An 11,418-nucleotide genomic window follows, 5' to 3' on the forward strand; every position below is an offset into this window, starting at 1 on the left:
CATTTAATTTTACATTGCAGCATCTTAAAATATTGTGTATTAGTTCCCCATGGCGTCATCAGTATAATTTCTAAAATAATTTCATTCATCTCCAAATGTGTTTTGTTAATAGTTAATCTGTAACCTTAAACCCTCTCTTTCTCTAATGCAGTTGGTGGGAACTCATCCCAAAGTAGCTCACCTAGCTCCAGTGTGCCAAACTCTCCTGCCAGTTCTGGGCAGATCAGACCCAGCTCTTTGCATGGTCTAGCCCCCAAACTGCAGCGCCAGTACCGCTCCCCCCGCCGGAAGTCCGCAGGCAACATCCCCTTATCCCCTCTGGCTCGTACACCGTCGCCCACCCCTCAGAACACCTCCCCCCAGCGTTCTCCTTCACCTCTTCCAAGCCACGCACTTCTCACTTCTTCAATTGGCCAGTCCTTCCCTGTCAAACTCCACTCTTCGCCTCCCTTAGTAAGACAGATATCCCGCCCTAAGAGTGCGGATCCTCCACGCTCTCCTCTGCTCAAACGTGTCCAGTCGGCTGAGAAACTTGCAGCTTCTCTTTCTTCTTCATCCTCTTCACCTTCTCCTTCCTCTGCTGCTGATAAAAAACTGCCAGTTGGGGCCAGCCGCAAACACAGTCTTGATACTTCACATTCAGATTTTAAAAAGGAGATGCTACAGCGTGACCCTAGTCTACAGAGCCTGCAAGAATCAGCCAGTGAGACTCTAATGGGAGGAAGAGTGTCTCCTGCAGAAAAGGGCAGCCTGCAGAAGAGTTCAGTTCGAAAACTGGGCCGGCAAGAAGGTCCTGAATCTGGAACTGGAACTCTGGGACTTGTTCCTGGGAAGAGTAAACTGAAAGACAAGCTGTCTGCCATACGCCAGGATCGTGCTGAGCGCCGCGAGTCTCTTCAAAAGCAAGATGCCATCCACGAGGTGGATTCCTCAGAGGATGAGACAGACGAAGGGTCAGAAGACAGCCAAGATGGACGCAGGACAAGCTACGTTCCTCCTAGCCATATCTTGAGGCCTACTACTGTAATGGCCTCTCCCCATACCATCAGGATCGGACCAGCAGCTCCACCAACACTGGGACTGATGCCCTCAACAGTTGCACCACCAGGCTCACCTCAGCCTGGTCAAGGACTGCAGATACAAAGCCAAAGTACCACTCTATCTCAGACACAAACTTCAACCTCACCGCCAATGCAAGCTGCAGCCAAGCCCCCAGAACAGAATCCCACAACCTCTACTATGGCCCAAGACTCCAATTCAACGCTAGCGGATGACTCGATAAAGAAAGAGTCAAAGGTACAGGACTGTAGTGTTAGGCCTTCTCCACTTCAACCCAGCCCTCTGTCCAGCACCTTTTCCACCCACGGCAGCGCCTTTACCTCTGTCAGCAAAGACCCCTTTGTCAAACCTACCACTCCTCCATTGGATCCCCGGAGGACCTTCAAAACTTCTGAGCCCAGGTCCAAAACCAGTGGTAGAATGGATTCTAGCAATGCTTCTGGAGTAGCCTGGGATACCCCTGTTGTTACCACACCAACCGGAGGCATCACTAAGGAGATGAAGGAGGCCGACAACCGCAGACAGGCTGCAGCCACTGCTGCTGCTACCGCCTCTGCATCTACTGCCTCTGAGAGTGGAATGGACAAAGTTGTGTCTCAACTGGCCACTGTTGCTAAGAGTGTACTTGGCCCTGTCAAACTCAACATCGCAGGTACTAAAGAGGCCTCAGAGCGGACAAAGGACCAGCGTCCCCAGGTAGATGCCAACCACCCAAAGATAAAAGAATGTCGTCTGGAGCGCCCTGATTCTCCCGACCGCTTGAGTCCCTCTGCTGCTTCAGGCTCCCAGTCTCCAAGGCTGTCTGAATCTCCCTCAAAACAAACATTATCCAAATCTGAGCCAGCCTCAACTTCTCAGAGGTCTTTAGAGGTCCAAGAGACTTCAAAAAGGCCAGCTCCTCCAAACTCCCAAGCTGGGGAAGAGAATCAGGAAAGACCAGGGACTTCACAAAGTGGCACCACACCAAGGCTTAGGTCTGAAGCACAATCACGGGCCCAGGCAAAGCCCAATTCCACTACTTCACGAGATAAATCTAACAAGACAACGTAGCAGCCTTGCATAAAGACCCATTTTCTCCAGCTTTAATTTAACTTGCCTATTAACAGACATTTTAACACAAAGTAGTTGTCCTGTTTAATGTCAGTATCCCTGTGAAAAGATTCTGGAAAGATAAGACAGAGGAAGAGATAGAGGTGTTTACAGATGAGCCCAAAAGCTTAATTTCAGAGAGTTTTATGCTCTGCCATTCACAAAATAATTGTGAGGTTGTGTAATTGTTTTGCTTTTCTTGGTCCTCCTTTTTAAGTATTTTTCTCAGTAGCTAGAAAACTTGGAAAAATGTGTGGTTCTGCACCTTGAGAGCCAGAAACCCTATCCACTTACAGTGTATTACCTCTTCATATTATTACTTTAAGAATCTTCTGTTGTAGTACGTATAGTTGTGCCTTAAAGCAACATCTCAACATTTCACTTGTATTTCTTTCTGCCTGTTCATCATTGAAGGAAGACACATAGCAGCAATAAGAGTAGCGTATCCCGAGCAATTTTTACAAACACACCAGGTTGATTTCATCACACATGTAGTATGTAAGAAAAACCAAACTGCGTTTTCCATCTTTCTCACTCATTTCATTTTTCAGTTGTCAAACAGCTGTGAGATGTATGTCTATGAAAATCGACCTGAGATTTTTCCATGGCACTGCCATCATTAATGTTGTAATGGTAACTGGAAATTTGGATGTACATTGTGGAAGAATGATGGTCATTAATGGCATGAATTACATCTTTACATGTTACTCTGTTTCTTATGAGAATTAAAATTTTTATTAGTAATTATTTGGAATTACTATGTGTAATGAATCATGTGATTTTTGGCCCTCATTCACATCCCAATAAAGCTACATATCGTAGCTAAAGACATTACTGCAAGAGCATGTAACTTGCACATCATTATGTTTAGATTTTGTTTGGTTGTAGTCCATGTTCAAAATTCCAAGCGGACTATTTTATTTCTTACTCAGCGTGCATTTTATATTCTCTCATTTTAATATTTGGACCAATTTGCTGTCTCTGTATATTTGTTTGCCGATTTTCCCCCCCGTTTTTTCCTTTCCTTTCTGACTTTCTTTTCAGTGTGTGTGTGTGTGTGTGTGTGTGTGTGTGTGTGTGTGCGCGCGCGCGCGCGCGCGTGCGTGCGTGCGTGCGTGCGTGCGTGCGTGTGCCTATGCCTATGTATAGAGAATGTTTGGGTGTGGGTTCCTATATATAATGTATATTTAAAAAAAGTCTGTTCCTCTGTTAGTTTTATGCCCTAAACAATGGGAGTTTGTTTTTATTTTTAATTGGTGTCCTGTCTTTGCCATATCAGCTCTGTCTGACTCGGCTCTTTGAAATATACCAGGCAAAGAAGTATTTGCACAAACCCTTTTTATTTTGTGTGTAATTAATATGAAAACCAATAAATACAGTATCCAGTTAGATCCCAGACTCGATTGGGGTTCTGAAGGGTTTGACCAGTGAATGAGACTGTGGTACACTTTCATACTGTATTATCTTGACATTACAATGTGTTCACCATATTGTATTCAAAGCTTAACCTATGGAACTTTAATTGTTTTAACCACATTTTGCATTTCTAATCGAAACCAATCATAGGTATTGTGTTTCTGCTCAGTTTACCACTCAATATTTATGCACGATGTTTAAAGTTCAACACTTGCCACTAATATAAAATGGGTCTCGTTGCTCAGAAAGTCAGTTCCAAAAGTTAGGCTATTTTCAACATCTACTGTGCTACTTTGTCCCTGCCTATATGGAAAATTATTATTATTATTTTTACATTTTTTTTAGACTTTATGACTGATTGTGATTGAAGTCATGTGATGATGGTATGTACAGTACAGTTACACTATAACCTTACTCATGTTTTGTCCATATAAAATGTGAATGGATGTCTTGCACATTTATACTTATTTAGGGAATGGAGCTGTTGATCGCATTGCTGCCTGAAGCTCAATTCCTGATGAACCTAATTAACCTGGGCACCAAGATCAGTGAAAAAAAAATGCACTTGTAGCGAGAATGGCATTTGGATCAAGCTGGAAATGCATCTGTGGGCAGTCAGGTTTTATACAGTGTTTGCCCTGTTGCGTCAAGAGAACACTGATCGATCTTACACACTAGTAGCCAAGGCATAAATACACTGTTATTAAAAAAAGACCAATGCCTTAACCATTAAGTCCACAAGAGTTGAATTACAACTCAGTCCCACTCCAAAGTTACATTCTCATACCCAGAGAACTTGAATCTCCATTTAAACTAAATTTGTTGGGCTTAGAGAAACTGCCCTTAAATGTTTACATGTGTTAAACCTTGAGAGAACATTTGTAAATGGCACACTAGTGTATTATGTCTACATAATTTGTCGTATAGCGCAAGTGCTCAGGCACGTTTTGTTGCTTATGATAGCAGACCACTAATGATTTCCTTTCTGTCTGTAACGCGTTTGAGATTTTACAGGGTGTGAAGGCATTAAGTAACTGTTGCATTCACTCCTAGTATCTTATTTTTTTACATGTAGTTTTTGATGACCTGCTTTACATTATATATGTGCTTTTCACAAAAAAATGGAAACCATTTTAATTTTCTTATGTGTGAAAATGCGTTAAATTCATCTCTGCCCCTTGACTCGTAAGCTGCCGAGGGCTGTGAAAGTGAGCGCTAACAGCCATCTCGTGTACGTGATGTGGATAATGATGATGGTTGAGCTATTTGTTGAGGTAAAGTCAGGTATCGGAATTCCTGCGGTGGTCATCCATCAATGTCCCGCAGCCACATACCACCATGCACGCGCTAGTGAAATGTAATCTCACACACCGTCTAGAGCAAATTCACCTCTCACCTGTGGTAAAGCTCGGCTCTATATGAACGAAAACCTTTGGAGCACACATACACACACGACTTGCATCTAACCATATAGACTCCATGTCCAACCACTGCCCTCTCCTTATGTCTGTGTGTCTCTGTGTTTGACCCAAATGGCAGCACAGATGAGATGGTTCACTTTAATGTAAATATTTTTAAGTCTAGTGTTCTGAGTTGTCTTTAATATTAAAAGAAGTTATTTGGTGTGCAATAGCCATTGCCTTAGACATGACGCATAGATGAATGGGACAATGACTAAATATTATTTGTATTTTAAGACTTGACACTCATTTATGGTGATACAGTGGTATGAATTTAGGGCACTGTCCATGTGTCCGTCTTGCTTTGTCCAAGACTGAAGGAGACAGTGTGCTTGTACAGACACAAGTGAAAAGAAATGGGCAAAGAAAAAAAAACTTCTACAGTTAAACCAGTGCAATATCCTACAATTTTCTATTGTGGTAAGAGCATGTTTGTTGTTAATCCTACCTTATGAATAATAAAGCTTTTTTAAGTAACTCGCATGTGGTTTGCATTTATTCACTGACTATAGAGCATTAGGTTGATGCAAATGGATTGCAAATTGGATGTTGCAATTAACAGCAAATGTATAGTGTTGCATGCAATAGCTTTTCATTTAAATTATATAAACTCAGCAAAAAAAGAAACATCCTTTTCAGGTTTTTAAAGATACATTTGTAAAATCCACGTGCGTTTTACAGATTGGAAATGGTTTAAACAATGTTTTCATGCTTGTTAAATGAGCTTAACTGAGCATAACTAACTGTTAGCACAAAATAGAATTGCAAAAAAAATAATGGGTGTTTTCAAACAAGTTTTTAAAACACTCCCGTCCTCCATTGCGTAGACAAACTAATGTAATGTCAGGCCTCTCATACACATTGCAACAGGTTACAGTTCCAGTATGTGCCAGAGAAATGACTGAGCTAACAGTATGAGCAGCAGTTCAGTACTGCAATAATGAATATCAAGTATAGTACTCATCTGCATAAACAAAACTCAAAGAAATATAGGAAAACATATATTTGTCCTCGTCATTTTATTACAATATATATTGAGTAAAGAATGTACCTTAGTTGGTTTGTCTAAAGCTCTACAAAAACTATCTGGACATTCTTTTGCATTAAAAGATTTAGTCTATCATAAGAAAGGTGGCCTTTTCCATCAGGCAGCTGCCTTTTGAGTCTGTTAAATGTGGAGTAAGAAATCTGGACATATTTTAGCTTCTAGAATCGAGGAATTCACTCCCAGCTCCATTTCCCCTTCATTTAAGCATGTTGAATGGATCCCTATGGACAGTTATTATAGGTATTTGCTCACCCACCTGTCATAAGCTTGTTTCAGGGAATTCATTACCTTAATGAATGTAGAGGACAGTCCTCACATGATGTACACACCATGTTAATAGACGTAGCATGCCATGGCTAAGCACTGACAAGCCGGCAATAATGAAGCCCATTACATTCTGGTGTGTATATGTTTTTTCAGGCCTCTCAGATGGGTTATGTTCGAGAGCAGTATGCCCTGAGGCCAAAGACAAGGGGGTCAAAGGTTAGCTGGTTTGCTTAAAAGGTGCCCACCATAGGGGATAATTGGACCCTGTCCTGCCTTCATTTACCAGTTTTCCATTAGCAGGCCTAAAATGCACACACTTAAACCTGCTCCTCAGACCCTCTGGCTTACCATCTCCCTACGGCATGCAAACCGCTGGAGAATGAAGATCCTCTGTTGACCCAATGTGTCGCTTCCTCTCCCCCCTCCCCCGTCTGACAGGACGTTGGTGCCACTGATGGATTGCTGGCTGAGTCTCTCTCTGACACCCGCTCTACATGACCGGGTAAATTCATTCCATTCCTGCCTCTCTCTACACAGCCACCCATCCCAGCATCCACTGCCTGACAGCCAGCCTAATGGGGGGACCAGGCCAAATGGATTTCAGAAGAAAAGCGAAGGAGGGCAGGGCCTCAGGGGGGCAATAATTCTCCCCTATTTCAGAATTTATTTTCCCCAATTCTCTCACTTTTTTCACCTCCAAGTTTTCTCGAAGAAATGGAAAGGAAGGAGAGGTTTCACTGCCTATTGATTCAATTTAAATGTGACAAGTTTGAACCCAGATACATGAATCATTTTGTCTTATTTACGAGCATGAGCCACATGTTGAATGTTAACCCTCCAAACTTACTTGGGTCCTCTAAAATAGATAATAGGATACATAATAAATGCTTTGATCAGTTCAAACTGATATTAGATGTTAGCAATTAGTTTTACCTGCTTATCGTATGGCATAGAATAATGGCAGGTGGAAGCTGCATTATAGGGTAATTGCTCTCTGTGGTACCACGTGCCACGTTTAATGAGCCTTATTCTGTATGATGAATGTACAACATAATTTGTACAGTGTGCAGACTTGATGTTGCCTGCCAGGCAAATAGTGTGAAAGTTCAGTTGCTGAGAGCAATAAATTAGCCCGTGGAGAAGAGAAATAGACTGGGGTGTTGGGATTTTAGCTCGGCTAATACTGCATGCCAAGGAGGGATCTGAAAGAAATTGTGAGTGAACTGTGGCTGGAGGGTCATTAGAAAAGGCTTGAACCTAAAACAAACTAAGTATATTGCAGACTGTGAACATGAATGATTCAATAGTTAAAGGTAAGGTAGGTAATTTCGGAGAGGCTAGCAATAGCAAGCTAGCTTTGAAAGCATAAGAGCCCAACCTCCCTCCAGAGCTCTCGCTCCAAAGCCACCCCTCCTTCAAAACACATGAACGAGCACAGCCAGAGCAGATTCTGCAAAGTGTCATTAAGGCGCCGTAAAATTACCCCATGACTCAAAGCACATAACGTTACAATAATAATGTGATAAACTGATGCAGATTAACTTTGCCGTTAATAGTATTGCAATAGAAATGCATAAATCCGAGCCTGAGGACGTGAACCGCTATGAGTAGAACGTCACTGGTTGCCATCTCTAACAGTAATCATGGCATGAATGCAGCAAGCTCGTTGTTTTGGTTCAGGAGGAACTGTAAAAGGTGGCTGCTGTTTGTTTGCGTTGCTCGTTGACAGTGTGAGAGTTTCCACCAGTACCTTTAATTATAATATGATTTTTATTTTATATTAAATCATTTCAATGTAGACATTTGGACAATATGAACGAGAGTTAAGTCTCAGAATTCAGATGATGTATAAAGAATGACACAGAACATGGAGGATGATAGCAAGCCATTTACAAAACAATATAAATATATTAAGATTTGCTTTTGCTAAAATCAAGTGATATGCAGTGTTTGTTTAATCAAATTTTTTTCAGTTCATTATTTTTTATGAACATTAACCATGCAAGACTGCGACATTTAAGCAACACTATTTAGTTGGTCGCTTGTTTTTTTTCTCTGTGTCACGCCAGGTAGCTCCGACCATACTGAAATTTCCTTCGATGGTACCGCAACTTATGTTTATTAATTAGGATATCAAATATGGACAAGGAGAAATGGAGTATGGAAGTTGAGAAATATTGGAAAAATCCCTGAAAATTCACAAGGAAAACAGAATTTGTCTGGAGAAGCACACGGTATGCGTTTTACTCTTTGCAATTAATGCATTGAGAGTGCGCTCAAACAGAGGTGTTCTGCACACTACTGTTATGATTGGCTTTTGTTCAGCTTTTCTTGTTCAACGCATATTCTCTTTCACTTTAATCATAAACAAATAAATAAATGAACATTAAATACTGCTTTGATTTAATTAAATTATTGTAGTATGTGAAGATGGTAAAGAATCCAATGAAAGATACAAAGACATGAAACACAGGTACAGGAAATCAGCTGCCTAGGAAAATGGTCAGTTAAGGCATGAATTCCATTACACGAGAGTAGATGTTAAAACTTCATGCTGATTTGTACTCGGCTTTCGCCAAGATAATCACCAACTAAGACGTAGCTTTACAGTAACCTATGCTTCTCCATTCATTTACGCTTCTTTCCATCTGGTGACGTGAATCTTCTGTCTGGTGTTAATATTGCGCGTCAGGACACACAACGGCTGCAACCACAATGCGGTCCCCCCATAACAACCCCCTGGATTGAGCGGAGTAGGGAACATCTCTAGGGTCTTCAAGTGGGCACCTTCCGTCCTCAGTGTTTCGTCGACTAGCCCACGACACCTCAAGAGGGCTCGACAGTGACTCTGGCGTCCCAGAGTCACCCCCCTCCGTCCCCCACTCAACTCAGCCCAGCTTACTGACCTCTACTTCCCTCTTGCTGCTGAGACCTAACCACAATCTCACAATCTCTCCGCAACCCAACCATACGCGCCAACCCGTTTGACTAAGGCTGTCGAGCCCCACTGGTGCGTTAATATGCAGTTTCAGTGGCAACGGTTCCGTATGGCATACCACCTACCACAAAACACAATATCTGCCCAAGCACCCGTCATTCACGCAATATACACAGGAACGTAATGACTGTAAATACTATACGACCTATACAAATAAACCAACAGTTGCTGCTGAGACCTAACCACAATCTCACAATCTCTCCGCAACCCAACCATACGCGCCAACCCGTTTGACTAAGGCTGTCGAGCCCCACTGGTGCGTTAATATGCAGTTTCAGTGGCAACGGTTCCGTATGGCATACCACCTACCGCAAAACACAATATCTGCCCAACCACCCGTCATTCGCGCAATATACACAGGAACGTAATGACTGTAAATACTATACAACCTATACAAATAAACCAACAGACCTTTCAAGTTTTCAAGAATTCTACGAAACCGTAGCATGGCGGCCTGTACACAGCCAGCTAGAATCTTTCCGTCTCAACCACAGCCAGTTGCTGCTCCTTTCTGCTGCTCCAGATAAGTTCTTTACTGTACGACGCAACTCTTGGCCACTGAATCCGACGTCTCTGAGGAACCGGGTTGTAGAGTGTGCCACAAAACCTCGACAACCCACTTCCACTGGATAAACCTGGACTCTCCATCCTCGCTGTTCTGCTTCAGGAGAAACTTAGGAGATTTTTTTTTTTGCAGCAGTAGAAGGTCCATTATTGTCCATGGAGCCTTTTCACTGACTGTTATGATGCTTATCCACAGTTATCAAATAGTAAAGTTTTTCATTTTTTAATAATACAAAAAAAAAGGAATACACATTTATAACACTATACTTACCTTGGCAGTAAATGTAAAAAAAAGAAAGAATTAGCACTGCTGTAAGGGTGTTTCTAATAAAACGGCCGAGGGAGTGATGGCAAATTTGACATCTTTCTCTCTTCTGACCTACATAATCTCGATATTTTATCCCTTTGGAAAGTCGTGCAAGCGCTATCATGAATTTTTCTTTTCTTTTGATAGTCCAGGAAATCGGAATACAAAAATTATGTTTACTGTCATCCCCCGTTCAGCACTATAGAAGTTTACACAGCTACTGTATGACGACATTACATTTCTGAGAACCTCAGAAATGTGAAATGGGTCCTGGAGCAAATGGGAATAAAAAATTATAGGCCTATTTGTTGTCATCTGCCGTTTACCCAAGGACTTCCACTTTAGAGAATCCTGCTTTAAATATTCATGATGAAATTTAAAAGTGCTTTTATGATAACGGAGAGGCAGCGAGCACATGAAGTTGTCATGGCCACCATATATGGTGTGTTAAAGTCATGTAAAAAAGATCAAGCTGAACGGACATGAACGCCACCACAAAGTCGTAAATACGTGTGGGATGCTTGGGATTTTATTTTATCCCGAAGTTTACAAGTTGGGGGTCATGTCACTGAGAAACATTGAGGAATACCACAATATTTATAGGTATTTAGTAGTTATATTGTCAGGAAACAAAATAAGCTAATTCCCTGCACAAAATATAATGGTTTTATAACAATATAACATGTAATGATCAAATTTACAGTGGCTTCATAAATGAATTAAAAACACTAAAAAAGCAAAACACACCTGGTGCACAATCTTTGTTCTTCGTTTTCTGTAAGTAGAGTATAAAATCTTGCTGTATTTTTGTGTATTAATTAAGAGATGGTACATCGCCATTCTGCTCCGACAAATGTGACTAGAACGCACACGATAATCGTAAACACAACTTCCCAACTCGTAAATGCGAACTTCCGAGGAGGACTTGAACGCACCAATAGTAGCCTACGCTGATTCTCTAAGAGCTTTACTGAATAGCTAGAGATTATGCTGCCCTCACATGCAATCGTAATTATCATAAATACGAGTTTCCTAGTTAAAAACTGGACATGAATGCCGTATTTGACATGATTAATAATAATAATAATTCGTTACATTTGAATGTCGTATTTACCACTGGGAAGTTCGAGATAATTTTGATGCCCAAGTTCCAGAGATGGGCAGGCCGCAAACTTCAAACATGGCAGAGGGGAGAACGATTGCTGCTGTG

At 41.5% G+C, this 11,418-nt stretch overlaps 1 protein-coding gene across 12 annotated transcripts in view; it reads left to right on the forward strand.

The window, feature by feature from the left end:
- Window positions 1–5,501, forward strand: part of mast2 (microtubule associated serine/threonine kinase 2) — a 166,012-nt gene extending 160,511 nt beyond the window's left edge. For all 12 annotated transcript variants that reach the window (XM_077198609.1, XM_077198611.1, XM_077198608.1 and 9 more), the window contains one exon: window positions 152–5,501. In XM_077198609.1, the coding sequence (XP_077054724.1) occupies window positions 152–2,109 (1,958 nt within the window). In that variant the 3' untranslated portion in view covers window positions 2,110–5,501. The remainder of the gene's footprint in view (window positions 1–151) is intronic.
- The last annotated feature ends 5,917 nt before the right edge of the window (window positions 5,502–11,418 follow it).

The sequence above is a fragment of the Siphateles boraxobius genome, unplaced genomic scaffold, assembly GCF_051911475.1.
Source record: "Siphateles boraxobius isolate OS27281-9 unplaced genomic scaffold, OSU_SipBor_1 41, whole genome shotgun sequence".
Lineage (NCBI taxonomy): Eukaryota > Metazoa > Chordata > Actinopteri > Cypriniformes > Leuciscidae > Siphateles > Siphateles boraxobius.